This window comes from Miniopterus schreibersii (genome assembly GCF_964146895.1).
Source record: "Miniopterus schreibersii genome assembly, chromosome: 1".
In the NCBI taxonomy this organism is placed as follows: domain Eukaryota; kingdom Metazoa; phylum Chordata; class Mammalia; order Chiroptera; family Miniopteridae; genus Miniopterus; species Miniopterus schreibersii.
In genome coordinates, this window is record NC_138101.1 from 87,370,428 (window position 1) to 87,392,802 (window position 22,375).

At 41.3% G+C, this 22,375-nt stretch overlaps 1 protein-coding gene and 1 pseudogene across 2 annotated transcripts in view; both read left to right on the top strand.

The window, feature by feature from the left end:
* CUBN (cubilin) overlaps nt 1-22,375 on the top strand; it is a 258,721-nt gene that overhangs the window by 214,747 nt on the left and 21,599 nt on the right. The window contains exon 60 of the mRNA XM_081135485.1: nt 18,963-19,171. Within this exon, the coding sequence (XP_080991611.1) occupies nt 18,963-19,171 (209 nt within the window). The remainder of the gene's footprint in view (nt 1-18,962; nt 19,172-22,375) is intronic.
* LOC308562810 (pre-mRNA-processing factor 6 pseudogene) lies at nt 1,596-15,302 on the top strand (annotated as a pseudogene). The gene is made up of 2 exons: nt 1,596-1,703; nt 12,894-15,302. The product of its transcript is annotated as a pre-mRNA-processing factor 6 pseudogene (transcript).

Sequence of the window (22,375 nt, forward strand, 5' to 3'; positions counted from 1 at the left end):
CTCAGGGGCACACAGAGAGCATTACCTCAATGGCATTGCCTAAGCGGAGTGGTACACAAAGCACAGGAGGCTATTTTGAAAGAAAAATTAATTTCCCCCTGGTGATTGTTTTTGTGCAAAAGAACTCACATACCCTTGCCTTTAGCACCGACTTTAGGATCAAACGGCACATATTTGCATTTGCTCTTGTTACCTGCTTTCAGGTTGCTCTTCTTGTCCCTCGTATTTTGTCACATGCCCATTGAAACAGCCTTAAAGCACCCCACACACTGTCACGTGCACGAGGCTTGCCACTTAGCCAGTGTTCTCCAGCCTCATTAAGTTACTATGTTTTTCTGGGATACAAAGAAGACAGAAAAGAGGACTTTTTGTGGGTCTCACTGCACTGAAGTGGCACAGGAAGAAAAATCTTACACTGCCAAAGGCACTGCTCATCCCTGAGCGTTGGACACGTTCAGTCAACTGCTATTCCCCCTGGTCACAGTTAGAGAAAAAGTCCCTGTGCAGAGGGCAGAAACCAAGGCCATTAGGTGGCAGCTTAGTGCTGCTGCTGCGTTTCGTGAGGGTGCTTCTGCCTCCCTCGTCTCCACACACCACCAACCCCTTGGAAATGTTTAGATTATTCTAAGTAATTTCCAGTGATAATTTTGTATTGAGAACCTAAGTGTCATAATTTTGAATTGTGTGGTGTCACAAGGCTTCCGAGACCACACATACGAGTTAACCGATCATGCCCCATAACTTTAATCTTGTTTTGATCGTTTGTTGTTTGTGGTGAGGAAAAGGGGAAGACAAATAAGAGTAGGTTGAACTCTGGAGTTTATGAAGTCTTTTAGTTACAGATCTGGATAAAAAACTTAGACTTGGCTAATAGGATGCACCCTTCGCGTCCACCACATCCATTTAAAACTACCCTGTGTTTCCTGTAAAGAAGATAAAGCAACTTTGTGGACCAGACAATGGCTTTTTGTTTCCAACACTGTCAGTTCAGCCTGGAAAACAGTATTTGCACAGAATAAATAGTTAGTGTGAAGAGGAGACTCTTTTAGTCTGCAACATCTCAGTTCGGTTTATTTCATTAGAACACTAGAGTTTTGCAGTTTACTATTTAGATTACACACTTGGCGATACTTTATAAACATCTGCTTTAATTTTTCAGAAATCAGTAAAGAGCCAGTTCACATAATTACTTGATTATTAAGTAAACGTGTCCTTGTGCATATGTTATATTTGCATTGCTAATGGATCTGAACATATTTTGGGGAAGTATCCCCTAGTTTGTTGTTAATTACTAAATATGTAGTGAAATTGGTTGGATCTATTCTTTCATGGAACTGCAGCTGTGAAGGGCCCACGTAGTGGGATATCAGGGCAGGGGAGGCTGAGCAGGCACTTCACAGGAGCTGACCTCTAACTGCAATGGAATCCGCCTTCCCATTCTCTCTGCACTCTAATGCCACATGAATAATTGATCCTGAATGACTTATAACCAGCAAAATGATCATACTGGGCCTTAGGGACCTGTGAAACCTTGGAATTAGCTGAAAATCTGAGCATTTTTCTCCAGAGAGTACATAGCTTTCATCTGATTGTCAATGGTGTCTCTGATCTCATCAAGTTTGAAAGCCATCGGTCCTGTGGATTTGGCTGAAGTGGTCATGCTCCACAGTGCAGATTCAACATTTACAAGTACCTTTTATTCGGTGAACTTCTGCTAGTTGAGTTTCTGCCCCTCCTTTACCACAGGATCTGCTTTGGCCATGACCTTGCTCACTGATGTCACTTGTGAAGCATTTCAGACTTGCAAATGTGTTGTTAAACCTGCAAAGCCCTGTATCCTCTTACTATGCTGGTGTCATGATGCAGTGCTGCTTGGTCAGCCTATTCATGACATGCTCATACCTGGGATACCAAACTGGTGGATATAGGGTTAGATCTAGGATTTATAGTACATTTACTTACTGTGTAGTACGGTCATTTCATTTGTTTCTGAAGCAATGTATTGCGTAACACTTTGGCAAAATGTCAGGGTCAGACACTGAACTTGACCTCATTAGGTATGAAGTTCATAAGCATTTGGACCAGTGAGTTGTCAAGGAGAGTGTGAAGTGTGACCCCTTCAGGATGACATCCTAGAAGGACAAGGCATTGCCCTAGAGAAGATGGCAATATTAGGGACAAAAGGACATCAGTGAGTAGAGGTTCATGTCCCCTAAGGCTGTAAATCCTGGACACACAACTAACACTCCTGGCTCCCTGTTGCCCACGGCCCACGTGCCAAGGATGAGGGCCACTGTCTGTCTTCCTTCATCCAGAGTATTTGTCATACAGGGGATGAGTCAGGTAGCATTAGGTCAGACTCACAGACCTTTGCTGTGAAAGAAAGGCAAATATACCAAAGTGCGTGTTTAACAAGGACAAAGTGAATCATAGCCCACAAGGTGAGGACACGTCCAAACTGGAAGAGCTGCAGACCAGAAAGTAGGTGGCCAATGGCTTCATTATATCATTACCTGGTGCGATGCTTTAGAAAAGTCCTATAATAGTTCTGAGCTCAATTTTATCCATTAAAAAAGATTACCACTTTCTGTCTTTTGAAGTATTACCACTTTCTGTCTTTTAAGAATGTGATTGGGGTGAAGTAGACAGTTCCTGTAAAGTATTGCACATGTCAAAGAGAAAGACCCTTTGTATTAGAAAGTAACATTGAAGTCCTGGCTTTCTGCAGGGCTCCATGTCCGTCCCCCCCCTCCCACCTTATCTCTGAAGTGGGCGAGGTTGATGGGTCATTATTATCAACAGGACCACTTCATGGTACGACTTCTGGTTCTTACCCATTTTTCAGTGAAATCTCACCAGCAAACCCTAAAGTACATTTTATAACTTAAATCTGAAATCACCCAATTAATTCTAAGGCTTTGCAGAGGCCTAGCACATAATTGTTACTCCAACAATATTGGCTGTATGAACAAAATAAAGAATAAGTGAATAAATTATGCCTACTTTATAATTATGTTATAGTACGCACAATAAATAAAACACATACATTATATTATATCTAGATATGCTTCATTCTCAAAATGCAATCATGCTTCATATAGTTCAGCTATTACTTGGGATAGTAAATTGATCGCTTTTACTCTTAGAGATTTAGAACTACAAGATCAGATTCAACATTTGGGTCATGTGTGTCTGGTCTCTGGATTTTTGCCTGCTACCTTAACATCTGAAAATGTCTCTCAAACATGCTGCAGGAAAATAGGTGCCATGGTGGGATGAAGTTGAGGGAGCTGAACAATGGTTTGCTTGTAAGAGAAAACAGGAAAAGACAGAAAGAGAGACAGAGAAAGCTGGTGAAACCGGGCCCCAATGATGGAAAACGTGGTCATAAGAAATGGAGAAAAATACAAGAATATGTTAAATTCCCTTTGGCTTCTAGTCATTTTTCAGTGCCACAGTTTTGGTGTTAAGCTTGGGCCTTGAGAGGCATTCTAAAATTCTGTAGCAAAACAATAAAATAATCAACTTCAAAATATTCAATGACACTAAATATCAATGTGTGTATGTCTCTATGCGCTTCTTAGCAGCCTGGTATAAGCTGCCCACCCACATTACTTTTAAAAGTGCAAGTGCAGTAAGACAGCTGAATTATAGCTTGAATAATTTTATAAGTCGCTGTCAAAGAGCTCTGAGTGTAGCAATAATGGGGGTCTTACTCGAAAGCCATGTTGTCTGTCTGTTCTCTTAATGTCATTTGCTCCCTCTGATAAAGTCTGAGAATGAGGTGAGCTGAAATTGGAAACCCATTTGCAGAAAACTAGACTAAGCGTATTTCCGCCCTATTTAAGCCTTGTAACTTTCACTAGTGATGGGACTTCTCTTGGGAGCTGATGCCAAAGACAAGGTTATCTGCAGTTTATCCTTTGTGTGTTTTACTGAAAAGGGTTTTTTGCTGAGCTGGGAATGTAGAAATACGATAAAGAAACTAACAAATGCTTAGTTCACCCAAAACCTTACAAAAGCAAGTAGACAAGAGTAAAATTCCAGATCAGCAAAAAGAAAGGAAAGGTTTTTATTAAAATATATCCAGCATCAAGAGTCTGTGCCCACCCCTCCCCACATAACCAGATTACTGCCCCTGGTCTTGAAGGGACCATTGTTGGAAAATAAAACCAGATGGTATTGTGGAGACCAAGCTAAGTGATAAAAGTGAGTTAATGGTAAATTATAAGATAACACTTTGAAAAATATTCAGGTAAACAAGAGCTGGAAACAATTATTCTTTATAACTTAAGCCATACCAGACCTCCCCAAAATGTAACCCAGTTTTGTCTCAGATAATTGGACATTTTTGGGTTAAATTTTTTGTAACCATAGATTCTCTATAATCATTATTCTTACTCAGGTCAGCCTGGCTTTTGTGTAGTGTTCCCAGGAGCATGCAAACTATATCTGATTAGCAGTAAACATTCAAAAAAATTATTTGACTGTAAATCAATTGTTTAGAAATGAAACATTATTAGGGCTATTAGACTGTATTTATCCTGATAAATGAAAAAAATCTGTTAACTTTGTGTGGTAGCTTTATGTTCTGCTCACTCCCAAGTAAAGACTTGTCACAAAACTCCCCAGGCATAGTGATAATGGCCCCAGTCACTGAGCATCTACCTGAGGTGCTTTACACAGATACCTCATCTAATCTTTACAACTACCCCAAGGCAGGGACGATCCCACTTTACGGAGGAGGAAGCCAGAAGTGAAGAGATTAGGTACTGTGTCTGCAGCACCAGGGTTCCTAAGAAGTAGAGCCGAGCTTGGAACCAGGTGGTACTGTCTTCCAAACCCGTTGGTTTCCTAATCAGTCCAGATCATCTCTGTGGCTATCAATAAGCCGGGACCAAGGGAGGTTCTGGGGGAGTTCTCTCAGAGGCAGGTCATTTCTTTTCTTACTTTTTTGGGTAGATAGAACTACTTTTCTCCACTTTTATCTTCTCATTTGACACTGCCTGCTTTCTAGTAGTAGCATTCCAATTTGTACCAGGTCCCAAATAATATATTTGGTAATATACTATTGTATATAAATATTGCATATAACTACAGCAGTCCCTCTTTCCTCCTTTCCACAAGGAAAGATATAATATATATTTTAATGAAATACATGGTTTACAAGTAGTATAATTCAGTGTAATTATATAATAACATTTATATTATATACTATAATGTTTTATTATAAATAATTATATATTATATAATGTTTACACTATATGAATTTATTATATATTATATTTATATTATAAACTTTACAAAATATTCTTATATAATATATAATGTATATTTTATTATATAGAAGATATTTAAATAAGTATAGTATGTATATTATAAATAATACTTACATTTACAAATAACAATTTATATATGAAATAAATATGCATATACATTTTCAAATTTTTGATAACTTGATTTTGTAATTGCCAATATTGAGTAAATAGAGTATTGCCTGTTTAAAATAGTGTTGCTGCACACTGCTGTGTCCTGAATTTTACAAATTAATAACTTTGCTCTGCTTGCTGAAATCTAATACTCAGAGATTAAATTTTCTTAAGTAACAGACCTAACATAATTTATCATTGCAAATTTTTAGCTAGAGAAGCGTTTTCCTTACAACCTACTCCTTAGGCAGTGTCTAAAGTCTTTTAGTGATATTTTTATTGTTGTCCTGCTCATTGTTTTTTCACAATCAAATATGCCACAAAAGTCAACAAAATTATCTTTAAAAACAGGTTAATACATAAAACCAAAAAGTCATTTGTTTACAAAGATTATATGTATACACACACATGCACATACATTCACACACATGCACACATACATAATGTTTATAATACAGTAATAACTTTATAAATCAGGAAATATATTTAATTTAAATAATTCCCCTTATAAACTTAGACTAGAAAGCAAAAATCCATCTAATAAGAAATATTTATATTTTCTATACATTCCTCCATTGCTTGTTCAATAATATTATGCAGGCAATGAGTGTTTTCCTATTCTTGAGAAGTTTACTAGGTAGAAGAATCGGCAAAAAACGTCAATTTGGTATGGTAAGTGCTTTTTGACAGAAGTATGTGCAGAGGACAGTGGAAGAAGAAAAGAAAGGATCTGTGGTACTTTGGTATATAGTAAAGAGGACACGAGATTGTTAGAGAAAGCAGCTCAGAGAATATGAACCCTCAATTATATTGAAATTGTTATGAATGTAAGCTCTGGAGCTGGACTTCCTAAGTTCAAACCGAGTTCTTATACATTCCAAGTTTGACAGTGGACAGATGACCTATCCTCTGCCTTGATTTTCTCCTCTGTAAAATGGGCACACTAATAATAACTATCTCATAGGGCTGTGGTGAAGATTACACTAAAGCATTCCCTGACTCTCATTTGGCATGCAGTAAATTTTAGCTATATGTAGTATCAACTTGGAAGGGCGAGAAGACATTCACTGGGAAACAGACATTGCGTGGGAAAAATAAAGCTTGCATAAAGTTACAGATGCGTGCATTTCAGAGGCTACAGGCTGCCTGCCCATTGTATGGTAATGCTTTGGGGTACAGGTGGATAACAAGGGAAGCTGAGAGCGAAGAGATAAGCAGGGGCTGGCTGTGGAGGGCTTTGTCTCACCTGCGGAGGGAAAGCCTTGATTGTTTTGTGCTGAGAGTACTAAGACCTAATTAGATTTGGTTTTGGTTGGTTGGTTTTTTGCTTTTTTTAACCCTTACCCGAGGATATTTTTTCCATTGCTTTTCAGAGAGGGGGAGGGGGAATTGAAAGAAAGAGAGAGAAACATTAATGTGAGAGAGACACATCGGTCGGTTGCCTCCCGCACGCAGCCCAACCCAGGAAGGGATTGAGCTGCGACCGAGGTACGAGCCCTTGGCCGAAATCGAACCCAGAACCCTTCAGTCCTCGGGCCCACGCTCTAACCACTGAGCCAAACAGGCTGGGGCGGATTTGGTTTTGAAAACATTCTTGCACGTGTGAGGATGATGTTTTGAAGTAGGGGGCAGCAAATTTAGGCAGGAAAAAATTCGGAAAGCGTTGCGATAGTTAAGGCAGGAGGTGATAGGAGCAGTGGCAGTGTGAAAATAAAGAGGGGGATTGAAAGGAGAAATACTTAAGATGTGGAATCAACAGGACACAAGAGTGTTTGAACGAGGTAGTGAGGGAGCAGGAAAAAAATGATGGTCCTAAGGTTTCTGGACAGTATTCTGTGATGCCACCACCAAATATAAAATTTCTAGAAAAGCACCAGGTTTCGTAGGAGAAATAATAATGTTTGTTTTCGGCATGGAAAATTTGGTGCCTTTAAGATAGCCAGCTGACGTTCAGTAGGTAGCCAGGTAGGAGAGTCAGAAGCTCAGTAGAAAGGTCTGTCCTTCTCACATGGCACATACACATTTAAAATTATCCTCTCTCCCAGTGGATTGACTCATGTCATTCTGCAATATCCTGGTTTTATTTGTTTGTTTGCTTAATATATCTTTATTGATTGATTTCAGGGAGAGGAAAGGAGGGGGAGAGAGAGAGATAGAAGCATCAATGATGAGAGGGTCATTGATCGGTCACAGCCCGCAACCCGGGCATGCGTCCTGACCGGGAATCGAACCCCGATCACCTGGATCCTAGGCCGACCTCAACCGCTGAGTGACGCCCGGCCGGGCCCGTTTTTAATGCTTCCTGCCTTCCTGTCTACTTTCTCTGATGTAATGTAGCTTCCCTAGCTTCCTTTCCATTCACGTTTGCATGGTATATTGTTCAGTCTCCTCACTTTCAGCCTTTTGCTATCTCAAAGACTATATTTGGATTTTGTTTTGCTTTATCCTTCAGTTGGAGAATTTAATGCGTTCACATCAAATAAAATTGCAAACATTATTAGATTTAAACAGACGGTTGCATTACTGGGATCCTGTTGGTCCCACCTTTTCTTATGTTGTTTTTTTAAATTATTCTTTCTTGCCTTTTTTTAATTGATCAGTTTTTATTACTCTTTAAAATATATATTACGTGTACATTTTTTTATTCTTCTTTTGGTGGTTACATTAGAGATTATAATATTCACTCTTGACTCATTAGAAGCTAACTTAAAACTAATCCTTTTACTACTTCATGATAAGTCAAGGACCTTAAAACCTTTTAAATTCATTTACCCACTTCCTGTCTTTTGTGGTATTAATGTTAATTATATTAATTGTGTATATTTTAAGCAATAAAACATTTTCATTGTTTCATGCAATTAGTAATGATATATACTTACCCTTGTTGTTTTTTCTTCCTCAATTTCTATGCTTCCATAGGGGTTGCATTACTTTCTTTTAGAAGAACTCCATTTAGTGGTTTTTGATTTATTGCACAACTTCTGGTAAAAACTTTTGTTGGTTTTTGTTTTTCAGAAAAAGACTTTATTTTGTCTTAAATTTAGTGGGATATTTTTTTCTGAATATAGAATTGTAATTTGGCATTTATTTTATTCAGCACTTTATGATGCTATCCCATGGTCATCTGGATTCTATCCTTTTGGTTAGGAAGTCACTGAAGAGTACATTCTGTGCTGTCCATACTGTGAGACCCCCAACCCACTTCATCCCTTTGTAGAACGCTGTGTTCTACAATGAGCTATCACTGTGTGTGTGTGTGTGTGTGTGTGTGTGTGTGTGTCTGTGGGTGGGTTGGTGGGTGTGTGACTGTTTCGGCCAGGATTATCGGATAATGTGGTTTTAATTTGCATTTCCCTAAAGGTGAACAATTTTCATGTGCTTTTTTGTTGTGTTAAATCATCTTTGCTGAAATATCTATTCATATATTTTGCCTATTTTCTAATTAGGTTATTTGTTTTTTCAGTGTTGGGCTTGAGAATTCTTTATATATTCTGAAAGAGTAGTCCTATGTGGTTTCCAAATATTTTCTCCCAATACATAGCTTGTCTTTTCATCCTTTTAAATTCCTTTCTTAGCCCCAAAGCTCTTAATTTTGATAAAATCCAGTTTATCCATTTTTTTCTTTTATATATCATGCTTTTGGTGTTGATGCTAAGGACTCTACCTATCCTGAGGTCTGAAAGATTTTATGAATTCACATAAAAGTTTCATGGTTTACATTTTTCATTTTATGTCTATGATCCATTTTAAAGGAATTTTTGTTTAATGTCTGAGGTTTAGGTTGATGTTAACTTTTTGCCTCTGATGTCCCATTGCTCCAGCACCATTTGCTGCAAAGACTATCTCTCCATTAAATTGTTTTTGCACCTTTGTAATAAATCAGTCGGGCATATTTGTGGGGGTCTGTTTCTGGGTTCTCTATTCTGTCCCATTGATTTGGTATCTAAACCTCCACCAATATTGCACTGTCTTGATTACTATTGTTATACAGTAAACCTTAGTATGTGATAGACTGATTTCTCTTACTTTATTCTGCTTTGTCAAGATTATTTTAGCTATTCGAAGGCCTGTGCCTTTCCATGTAAACTTTATATAAACTTTTTTAGGTTGACGTAAAAATCTTGCTGGGATTTTGATAGGAGTTCCCAAATTTTGACAATTTGGGAATAATTGTCATCTTTATTATATTGAGTTTTCCAATCTGGGAACACATATGTCTCTTCATTTATTTAGATCTTGTCTGATTTCTTTTATCATTTTGTAATTTTTAGCACATAGATCCTATATGTGTTTCACTGTGTATACCTCAGGATAGTGTTTTCTTTGGAGCAATTGGGTTTTTAGTTTTGATTCCCACATGTTTATTGTTAGTATATATAAATGTGATTGATTCTTGTGTATTGCTCTTACATCCAGAGTTTTTGCTGAACTCACAATAAATGTTCTAGGAATTTTTGTGCAAATAATGGGATTCTTACATTCAGAAACAGTAGCAATTTCACTCTTTCCTTTCCAGTGTGTATATTGTTTTCCTTGCCTATTACACTGGCAAGGATTTTCAATAATATGCTTAATAAAAGTGGTGAGAGAGAAAAATGTTTTTGCCTTGTTTCTGATCTGGAAGAAGAGCATTTAATTTTTACCATTAAGTATTATCTTAGCTGTGGAATTTTTGTAGATACTCTTTTCAAGTTGAAAAAATTCCCTTTTATTCCTGGTTTTCTGAGTGTTCTTATCATGAATGTGTTGGATGTTGTCAAATTCTTTTTCTGCATCAGTTGGTATGGCCATATCATTTTGTTTAGTAAATCATTTTTGAAATTTCAAAGTTGGCAAGAATAATTCTCATGAAATGCTCATAATGATACACATGGTGTTTTCAATAATACCTAAATAATGCAAAATAAGTTAAAAGATAATAAAATTATCATTATCCTATGTTTTTTATACATTGCATTGCTCTTTTCCTAGTGACTTTAACTACTGATTAGCTGCTAAATTACTTTTCTCTTAGTAAATTACCTTTTTTTTAGTATTTTAGTTTTATAATTCCCAAATATTACCAGACTAAATATATATTCTAAGTTAAATTAGGCTGGTTTTCAAATAAGGATATCTAAAATGAGTCAAAGAGAGTGACATTCGAAAAAACAAACAAATAAAAAAATAACAACATACAACTCATGTTACAAAAACCATTAAATTTTTTTTTGCATAACCTAAATACTTAAAAGGTTGTACATGATTGAGGTTAGGAAGTAAAAGAATAAATTCAATTTACTTTTAGAGAAAAAACACATGTTCATGTGGAACCTAGTTGAATTTTTAAAACAAATTCACTGTTTTAGGGCAGTTGTATACTGGGCTTTGAAAACCACAAGCTCTCTTGGTTCATCCCATTTCCCCAAAGCAACAGCTTAAAATGCTTTTATGTCCTGCTTCCTGTGCATCACTGAGCTTCCTCCAACTGCAAGCGAAGGCTGCAGCTGGCTCACCAGGAAACGGGAAAATGCTTGAAGTCAGGCCAACTTTAATCAGACTGCCAGCCAGCCACCATTTGTCCAAGTAGTGGCTGTCTAGTGATGGATAGAGATGCTATCCAGAAGACCTCAATAAAACATCAGCCACATGTAATGTCAGCCACAAAAATGTCAATTCTCAGGGTAGCTATTTAGAAATGTATCAGACTCCATAAAGCCTTCAAGATGGTTTGCTTAGATAATACAGCTATTTCTTACATTATCAGATTTATCCTGGCTTGAGCTTCACTCTGAAGTTTAATAATTGGGGAGAAGTAATCTAGGATTCAGTTACTGATTTTTAATTAAGTAGATCTTGACCCAGATCTCACTGCTTACTCTGGGTTCATATTTCCAATATTTTTGTAGCCAAACATTTTATTTCTCTGAAGAAATAGCTTTTTGTCATAAGTGCTTCCAATTTGGGGAAGAAGGTTGGAGTGACATTGCAGAGTGCTCCTGACACACACAGCTTGACTGATGGAGACACTGATGGATGGGAGCTCACCAGAGGGTAGAAAAATGTGTAGTGACAAGGAAGTTGATGGGTTTATGATGCTAAAGCACATGTCAAGGTTTAGGTCTTATGCTAGTTTTTATAAAAAGAATTTTAATACAGCAATATAGTAAATAAATATTATTTTCTTATGTATGAAACTATTTCATATTCAGAGTACTCCTATTCTACTCAGCTATTGTTGAAATACAGAAATAGTAATGTGGTAATAATACTTTTTGGTGGATAACCCTTCATCTTTGTAGTTCCCAAAGGCACATGTTTATGTTACCTTTTGCCATAGGAGGAGCAAAAGCACAGAGCATTTGTACATATGTTTAGATGTAAAAATTGGAAAGCCCTGGCCTGTGTTGCTCAGTGGTTAGAGCATTGGCCTGTGCACTGGAGGGTGGAGGGTTCAATTCCCAGTTAAGGGCACCTACCTGCATTGCAGGTTGGATCCCTGGTTCCGGTCACAGCATGTGCAGGAGACAACCAATGGATGTGTCTCTCTCACATCGATGTTTCTCTCTCTCTCTTCCTCCCTCCCTTCCACTCTTCCACTCTCTCTAAAATTCAATGGGAAAAATATACTCAGGTGAGGATTAACAACAACAACAGAAGGAGAAACATACAGAATAATATTGAATGCAAACTATAACTGAAATTATTTTTAAAAAAGAGTGGGGGAATCAGAGCAATTATAACAATATCCTGTACCATACTAACACCAAAAGGAGTTTGCTCGTATGTGACCTCACTCATGCTACTCATGCATTTACTTCAATCATTTGACCATTCATATAATATTTACTCATATTCATATATAATATGTGTTATATAAGTCATTCAGATAATGTATTATTTTAATTATTTGACTATTTTGGAAAGGATTATCTGTGATAATGTTAGTTTTTCATTTTTATTATTTTGTGTGTATCTTTAAGAATTAAGCAATGTGCTTTATTACAGTTTGATAAGTCAAGTTATTTATTGGTTGAATATTACCGTAATAAGGGTGCATAACAAACCAACTAAATCTCAGTGGTTTATACTAGAGCATTTATTTGTATCACCATCGGTCTGCAGACTGCTTTGCCTTCCTCTGTTCCGGGCTGCAGGCTAACTTTGCTTGGCTCTAGACCTCAGGCTGGGCTCAGGCCTGCTTTATATCTACTGTCTCTTTCACCAGCAGTCACGGGAGAAGGGGCTCGGGGTGAACCACAGGGGTACGAAAGGCCAAGCAAAAGACACAGGCCCATTTAGGGCCTCTTTCCACTTCATGACCAGTAATATTCCAATGCCTAAAGCAAGGCATATGGCCAAGCCTATCATCAAGGGGACAGAAAAATGTCCTCTGCCCATTCTAGTGCACAGCAAAGAGAGAAACTGATGACAGAGGGGCCGGAGAATTAAGAATCACCCGGGAAGCCTTGCCTCTGGCCGCAGGTCCCTGCCTCCCCTCCCAGCGCTCGTCCCCGCCTGCGCCTGGGACAAGAGAGGCGGTTCCTGGGCATGACCGCGCCGCTCGCCCACCTGCCCGGGCTGGGCCGAGGTGCCACTGGCTTCAGCACCCGGTCAGGCACTGGGCCCGCCCAGGATGCCAATGATGCTGTGGACAACCGCCACGCGCCTCTGGGCAAGAGGACCATCGGGGGACCAGATGAAGAAAAGCCAGGCGTGGGACAGTGAAGATGAGGAACTGAATGACACCAACTATGACAAGTTTAATGGGTATGCGGGGAGCTTCTTCTCAAGGGGGCCCTAGGAAAAGGACCATGAGGAAGTAAATGCCATTTACACAGCTGTGGATAAAAGGATGGATGAAAGGAGAAAAGAAAGAAGGGAGCAAAGGGAGAAAGAAGAAATTGAGAAACACCGTAAGGAACACCTCCAAATCCAACAGCAGTTCTCAGATCTCAAAAGGAAGTCGGCAGAAGCCAGAGAGGAAGAGTGGCTGAGCATCCCTGAGGTTGGCGACACTAGGAACAAACGCCAGTGGAACCCACTCTATGAGAAGCTGACCCCTGCTCCTGACAGCTTCATTGCCAAACATTTGCAGACTGGAGAGAACCGTACTTCAGTGGATCCCTGACAAACTCAATTTGGAGGCCTTAACACACCCTATTCTGGTGGGCGAAACACTCCATACACAGGTGGATGACACCCGGATTGATGACACCTGGCACAGGTGAGCTAGACATGAGGAAGATTGGCCAGGCTGATGGACATGAGGCTGAGCCAGGTGTCTGACTCTGTGAGTGGGCAGACTGCGGTCAGCAGTCTATCTGACATTCAAATTCCATCATCCCGACCCACGGAGGGGCATCAATAACATCAGAAAGGCCTGGCTGCTCCTAAAGTCTGTTCAGGAGACAAACCCTCACCACCCCCAGCCTGGATCCCATCCACCTGCCTGGAGGAAGTGACCGGAAAGCTGCAAGTCGCTGGGAGCTTCATCATGAAGGGGGCGCAGATGTGCCCTAAGAGTGAAGATGTCTGGTTAGAAGCAGCCAGGTTGCAGCCTGGGGACACTGCCAAGGCCCTGGTGGCCCAAGCTTTCCGTCACCTCCCACAGTCTGTTAGGATTTACATCAGAGCGGCAGAGCTGGAAATGGACATTCATGCCATGAAACGGGTTTTTTGGAAAGCCCTGGAACATACACCCAACTTTGTTCACTTGTGGAAGGCGGCCCGCTGGGCTGGAAGAGCCTGGAGACGCTAGAATCCTGCTCAGCAGAGCGGTGGGGGTGCCTCCCTCTAGCGAGGCTGGAGACCTGCGAAAATGCCCTCGAGGTCCCGAACAAGGCCCCTGAGAACATCCCCACACCGGTACATCTGGGTCCCCGCCGCCAGGCTGCAGGAGGGCTGCGGAAACACCGAGGGTGCAGCTCACCCGCCGAGCCGCCGCCGCCCCGCGCGCCAGCCGGTGGATCCAGGGTGTCCAGGGGGTGCGGGGCTGGCAGTGTGGCCACCCGCCGGGCAGCCCTGTGAGCCGTGATGGGCACTGGGATGGAGGAGGGGGCTCGGAAGCCCACCTGGATGGAAGATGCCCCCCGCTGCGTGGCCCGCAACGCCCTGGAGTGCGCACGAGCCGTCTACGCCTGCGCCCCAGAAGTGTCCCCAGCGTGAGCGGGTGACTGCGAGCCGCGGACCCCGAGAAGAACCGCGGCACCGGGGAGCCCCGGAGGCGCTCCTGCAGAGGCCGTGGCCCCGTGCCCCAAAGCGGAGGTGCTGCGGCCCAGGGGCGATGCGCGCGGCGGAGCATCCCGGCCCTGGCCTTGCACCCAGCGCGCGGCGGGGAGGCCTGGCCCGGGCCCTGGAGCCGGAATCCGGGCGCACCGAGAGCGAGCGCGCCTGGCGGCTGCGGGCAAGGCTCGGAGCAGCGCACCCGCTGCCACCCGTGTTCGTGAAGCCCGTGAGGCTGGGGTGGGTGCTGGGAGCATCGGGGAGCTCTGCGAGGAGGCCCTGAAGCACCACGAGGATTTCCCCGGGCTGCGGGCGAGGAAGGGGCAGGTGGAGGAGCAGGAGGGGCGGGCGGACAAGGCTCGGGAGGCCACGGCCAGGGCCTGAAGAAATGTCCCCGCTCCACACCCCTGTGGCTTTTGCTCTCCGGGCTAGAGGAGAAGACTGGGCAGCTGGCCCGAGCTCGGCCCATTTTGGAGAAGTCTCGCCTGAACAGCCCAAAGAACCCCGCCCGGCCTGTGGCTGGAGTCTGTGCGGCCGGAGTACCGGGAACAGCCCGCGCGCCCTCAGCCCGCGCTGCGGGGGCCGGCCCCGGGCCCTGCGGTCCGAAGCCGGCTTCCTGCAGGCGAGGCCCCGGCTGGAGGCCAAGGGTGTCCGCGCCCCGAAGTGTGAGCACGGCCCCCGCGCGCTCCTGGCCGCGGCCAAGCTGCTTTGGAGCCAGGGGAGGACCAGCGAGGCCAGGGAGTGGCTCCGCCGCGCCGTGAAGATCCCCAGGGACCTGGGGGCCCCGCGCGCCCTTCTGCGCGTTTGAGGCGCAGCGCGGCACCCGCACGGGGGGGGGGGAGGGGGCAGCCGCAGCAGGTGAGGGGCGCTGCCAGACCGCGGAGCCAGGCCCCGCGAGCGGTGGGGCGCCCTGTCCAAGGGCGTCGCCGGCTGGCAGAGGGAGACCCGGGAGCCCCTCGTGCAGGTGGCAGCCGCACCCAGAGCGCGCCCCGACTGTGCGGCCCCTGCGGGCTCGGCGGCCCGGGTGGGCGAAAGGGTGCTCTCGCTGCCTGTGGGGGGGGCGGGGGGCGGCAGGGCCCCAGCTGTCCGTCCTGCTCTGGAATGAAAGGTTTTCTAGGTAGCCTGTAAACAAACAAACCAACCAGAATCATCCAGTCTACCGCTCAGCCTGTGGCAATATGTGCCAACGACTTGCGGATTCTGGATCTGGGGTTCCTTGTCGGAAGGAGACTGTTTCTGTCTTATGACATATTATTAGTAGCAGCAGTAGCAGTAGCAGTAGTGGTGGTGGTGATACTGTATAATAAGTGTGTTTAACGGCACTTACTGTTATAGCCCTGTTCTCATTCTGCCCTTATTAACTTATTAGTAACAATTAACAAGTAGTAATAAAATATAAGCTTGAATTGTTTTTTAATCCTCCTGTGAGGATATTTTTTCCATTGATTTTTTAGAGAGAGAGGAAGGGAGGGAGAGGGGAAGGGAGAAGGAGAAACATACATCTGAGAGAGATACACTGAGTGTTTGCCTCCCACACATGCCCCGACTGGGCCGGGGATCGGACCTGCAACCCAGGTACATGCCCTTGATGGGGAATCAAACCCTTGACCTTTAGGCGCACAGGCTGAAGCTCTACCACTTGAGCCACACCAGCCAGGGCTATAACTTGAATTTTTAAAAATAGCATTTAGTTTTCTGGAGCTGATATATTAATAGAATAAAGCCCAGCAGCAGCATTTTTCTGTACACAAACCTCCAAGTCTTTATTGCCCCTTGCTACTCCAGCCCAGACCAGGGCAGTGTCCTCTTACCTGGTATCACCTCCTCCAGCCCTGTTCCCTTACATGTAAATGGTACCACCAGATACAATTTTAGATCAGACGGGACTAGAAAGTGCATCCTGATCCTACCCCTCCTCTGATTAAAACCTTTCCAGTGGACCGCATTGCCCACAGAATAAAGTCTAAATGTCAAATTCTGTACTCTGACATTTGAGGCCCTCTATAGAACAGCCCATCCTGTTTCCTAATCTTCACATTATTCTCTTTCATGAACTCTGCTGTTTTCACAAAAAGAATTTGGCTTTCCTACGCGTGTAATGTGAACTCTTGTCCACTTAACTTTGGTTATGAGGCACTGTCAGCCTAGAATTGCCAGCACCAACCCCATCTCTGTCTGGTCTTGTCCTATTTATCCTTCAAGGCCAGATCAAATGTCCCCACCCCCTTGAACATTCTAGATCCTTATAGCCGGAAGTAATCTCCCCTTCTTGCAAAACTCACGAGACTTTTCCTGCCTCTTTTATGGCAGGAAAGTTTCTAAATTGTACTATCATTATTTATCTTTGTGGTTTTTTTAATGCTCACCTGAGGAGTGAGGATATTTTCCATCAATTTTTATTTTTTATTTTAGAGAGGGGGGAGAGGGAGAGAAAGAGAGGAGAGAGAAACATAGATGTAAGAGAGACACATAGATTGTTTCCTCCCACATGCACCCCAACTGGGGCCAGAGATTGAGCCAGCAACCCAGGTACTTACCCTTGACCGGGAATCAAACCTGAGACTCTCCAGTGCACAAGCCAACTCTCTAACCACTGAACACACCAGCCAGGGCTATCTGTGTCTTATCATTGCTATTGAACAACTATTCGTCTTTTTTCCACCTCAATACTAAATATATTTCATTCACTATTAAAACACTATTTATTGAATAAATAAATAAATTTATCAGTTCATTAATATCTTAAGTAATTGTTCTTCCCTGCTAAGCATGTTAATAAACTTAAGTGGTTTCCTTAAGTAAGAATCAGTTAATACCAAAATAAAAGCTGGGCAAACTCCAATTCTTTTTTTTTTTTTTTTTTTAGTTTACAGGCCTGTTTAATATGAAAAGAATTATTAGAGTCATATCATGAAGCACTGTGCATTGCTTTGGTTTCAGAATAATTCTGTCCTAGATACCATATATGGAAATATCAGAGACTGGGCCTTTGTAAGAATTTCAGCTCCTGAAAACGTCTGACTACGCCAATAATCTATACTTTGACCAGACTTAGGAGCTGAGGACAAGGCAGTCTGACCTACTAAATAATGCATCTCTTCTGAAAAACAGTGCCCGTTGATAGCCTTAGCCTCTGAGGAGGGAGAGCTGCCATTGTGCCTATTTCCTGCCAAGCTCCAAGTCCAAAATCTTAGTGCCCCCTAATGTTGAAAGCAACCCTTTCACTGTTAATAGCTAAATAAATGGAGTAAGAAAAATAAGTGACTCATTGCTCTAAATAATAAAAGTTTCCCTTTGAAATAAAAATTTATAAATTTTCCAAAAGAAAAGTGAAGACCAATGTCAGTGAAATTTAACTTTGAAAGTAGTAATGATCTATATTTGTGTAGAATGCAAGCTTTATGGACATTCCTTTGAGCACCTATTTAATCTCTAGTCCTTGGAGGGCTATCTTGAGCTTAATTCATCCTCACTGTTTCTTTTGAAATTGTCCATCGTTTTCCTTCCTTTTATGTCCTTCTTACATCATTCCTGAGGTATTTGCTTAGGCTGTGGAGAGATTGAAACTAAACCCAGTGTTCTGAGGATTTTCTGGGGGTTTTTTATAGTAGAGCACTTAGTCATTTCCAGGGTATTTTTCTTAATCCCTCTCTTTTTATTTTGAATTTCAAAATTTTTATTTTAAAGTCAACTTTTTTCTTCAATAAAGGTCTTCTTCTTTAGCTCCTCTTTCTTTTTGGAAAAGAAAAAATTAAGTATAGAGTGTGGTTTAATATGAACTGGACCGTAGTGTTAAATGCCTCTCAGATTCTTTCTAACATTACTTAAAATAAAAGGTTTGTCTGGAGCCAGCGTTCTTGGCATGTTGGGTAAATTCTTCATAAATTCAGTTTTCAATTGGATAGTGTCCATAAAAGCAAAACATAATAGTAAAACATGTTCATGCTTTCCACCAGTTTTATTATGCAAAACACCATTTTCTATAATCTTGGATTTTTGAGGCTAGAAAAAGCTTTAATAAATCACATCAGCAGGTCTAAAAATGCACATAGAGCCAAATTCGGTTTCCCATTTTTCTAAGCAGCTATGTGTGAGTAAGAAGAAAGGGATTGAGGGGTTGGTGAGAGGAGTGGAGAGGAAATAGGTAGTGAAGAAGTTAAGGCAAGTAGCAACAACACCCACATCAGCCCACTGAAGCTCAGGGGCAGCCTGATAATAGTTTTAAAAGTGTGAGAGAAAATAGAAACAATATGAATTTTAAAAGCCTCCATGTAGAATGTAAGATGTGTTCTCCTCGGTCTGCTTAGTGATGTCTTTGTTTTAACACAGGGCCTCGGCAAGGATGTGGTGGCTATCTGACAGCCTCAAATTACACCTTTGCCTCTCCTGATTCTGATTCAGATGGAAGATATGACAAGAATTTAAACTGCGTATGGTTCATAATTGCACCTGTAAACAAACTCATTAAACTCACCTTCAATACGTTTGCTCTGGAGTCAGCATCCACTTTGCAAAGATGCATTTATGATTATGTAAAGGTAAGGCTGTTATATGTCTTGGCAGAGTGTTCTAATCCAGACTTTGATATGGTATATTCTACTTCACACCATATAGGGAGTTTTGGAAATTGTGAGTACCACTAATTTTTTAAATGACCTATACTTCAATGATATAATGTATAATATTACAGATGCTTTATCTTCATATCAAATTAATGTTTAGTATGGATGACTCAAAAACTTTGAGTGGCTTCTAACACTAGCTCTAAGATTCACTGTTCACCCATGCCTCCTTAGGAAATGATCTGCGGACCAAGCTTGTATAAGAAGAGATACTCAAAGCACCTTTGGCAAATCCTGCATATAAATAATCACCCCTTAACTTATCTATTTTTAAAGTTTATATATTTACTTTTCATATTATCTTTATATGTGGAAAACAACTTAGTTCTAAAATCTCATTGAAAGTAAATCAAGGGACTTCTCAATTTTTAATGACTCTTCAATATTAAATTATTGTATCTATCAGGCTATATGAATTTGAGAGTTTTAAGAAGTGTCAATCAATATATAGTACTACATTCTTGGGGAAAAGTGAGTATGGCAAGATTTCTAACAATGAGGAGGTTAAATCTGATTACCAAGTTAGGGGATGATACAAGCAAATCAACAATAAGCAACCAGGATAGTTAAATTTAAGTGCTAAGTAATGCTTTGGATACAGGATTAAAGCAGTGTGCAAGTTTAAAAGGGAGGAAAGTTTGTGATTGTCTGGTGTGACCAAGAAAGACTTCTTAGAGAGAGGGAATGCTTATTCAAGTCAGGAGAGGAGGCACTCCAGGCTAGTGGAACGTGAGAGAAGGCATGGACATGGGAATGTGCATGTTCCTGAAATAGTGAGGGGCTGGCTCTATAAGAGCAGAATATTACTAAAGAGTAGCAAGAAACAAGATTGTGTAGTGCAGAAATTCTCAGAGTACAAAGGATCTTGAAAGTCAAACTAAAGAATTTAGATTTTATGCAGTTAAAAATAAAGAGTCATTGAAGGTTTTCCAATCAATCCAAGTGATACAGGTTGAGAGCAGAATTTAAGAAGGCTAATCAGGAATCAGGACTCTGGGTGAATTGTCACAGAGTCTGGAGTTAGGGCCCCAAGGTGAGGCTACCTTTATGTCAGGAGGGTACAGAGATGGTAGAGATAACAAGCCTGGTGCAAGAGAAACTTTTTAAGTTCAAAATTATGTTAAATTTTAAAGAAATTGTTGTGTGTTTTTAAACAGGGAAGGAAAAGTCATAGGTGGACACACACTTGAGCACTTAATTATATACTGTCTCATATTTTACTGTGATAAGCACCAAGCCTAAGAGAGCAGAAGAATGCCAGTGCTATTAGGAAGAGACCATGCTCCTGTAAGGGATTGGTACAGGTTGGATCATAGCAGGGCAGACAAATGACATGGCCTGTGGGCAGGGGATGGAACAGAGCTCCAGCAAAAAACAGACCAGAGAGGAGACAGCAAAAGAGCACTCCTGACATCAGGGGAAACGGGGCTTTCCTTCAGGGGGACAGCCTGGAGCTAGAAAGCCAGAGACCCACTCAACCCCAGGGAAGGTTCACAGTGAGGCAACTGGACAACAAAGGACAGGAAACACGAGTCATGGAAAAAACAAGCAAAAAACAACAGCCAGGAATAGTATGGTATCACTGAAGTCAAGGAGAGAGCCTTTCACCAAGGATGGGTGGTCGATACTTTTAAATTGTAAATTAGAGGCCAGGAAAGGTTAAGATGAAGGAAAAACTCATTAGATTGGCTGACAACTTTAAATAAAGTATTGGCACAGAAGCAGGATCAGAGGGAGTTCATGAAAAACTAAAGATAACAAGAAATGTCAGTTCGGGTTGAATGGTTCCTTTCTGAAATGAGACCAGAACGGCCGCAGCAGCAGTAAAGCTGATGTTCAAGACAGTTCGACAGTTACTTAAATTTTGCAAAAAGATAACAAGTGTTAGAGAAAGATAATATGCGCTCAAACCCAATTTTACCACCTGACAAATTTTGTGTCTCCCTGATTCTTATCACTGCATCTATTAAAAAACAAACAAAATCATGCAATCATACCTACCTTGCAAAGCTATATTGAGGATAAAGATAATATATGTGAGACTGCGCAACACTGTGCCTGACGTATGACTTATAAACAAATGTATTTCTTTATTTTTCCCATTGTGAAATTACAGAAGGCATGAGGCTGTACAATCTCCCTTTCTTAAAATATTAAACATAATTGATTTGTGTATACATTATTTTAAATATAAACTCATATAGAGTGTTTGGTCCTTCTGGAAAGATTAATAGGACTTATTCTCAAGATCCATTTCCATATAGAAGATTGTGATTTGATAATCTAATTAAAACAACTAGTAATTTTAGGACAGAAATAGCAATATTGAAAACAAGGAGTTATTTTCTAGCTTAGAGCTATAATTCTTTAAAAAAAAGAAAATCTGTTCAGATCTACTCTTATTTTCCTTCTTGGGAAAGCAATTTTCCTCACTTGGCAAATTTTTCAGCTTATTCTAAATGGGCAGATAAAAGAACACCCCTTGAAATGGGAAGCCTGGAGGTCTCTTTATTAAAGAGATTTTCTGTGATAAATGAGACATTTGATTCCTTTTAGATTGTTTCTTAGATATTATAATTAAATTACTTTTTAGAAAAGCTTACTTAATTCAGTTCTGTAGGTAGATATACAAGTAAAAACTTGCCAGTTTCATTATTCATCATTTATTTATTATTTATTTATTTATTTATTTATTTATTTTTAAATATATCTTTATTGATTTCAGAGAGAGGAAGGGAGAGGGAGAGAGAGATAGAAACATCAACGATGAGAGAGTCATTGATCTGCTGCAGCCCGCAGCCGGGGCATGTGCCCTGACTGGGAATCGAACCCTGATCCCCTGGATCCTAGGCCGATGCTCAACCGCTGAGCCACGCCCGGCTGGGCCATCCATAATTATGTCACTACTTTTTTAAAGGGTTGATTTGGAAAGTTATTAAAATACATAGTGAATTGTGTGTTTCACTGGGTGGTGGCTGTTGAAATTAACATCACAACCATTCCATAAGGAGTCGGGTGGCATCATTATGTGCTGGGCATTGTCCCCCGCACTCGAGATGCGGGAAGGTTAAAATACAGTTCCTCAAGGAGCTGCAGAGTGAGGAGACTGACATGTGAGCA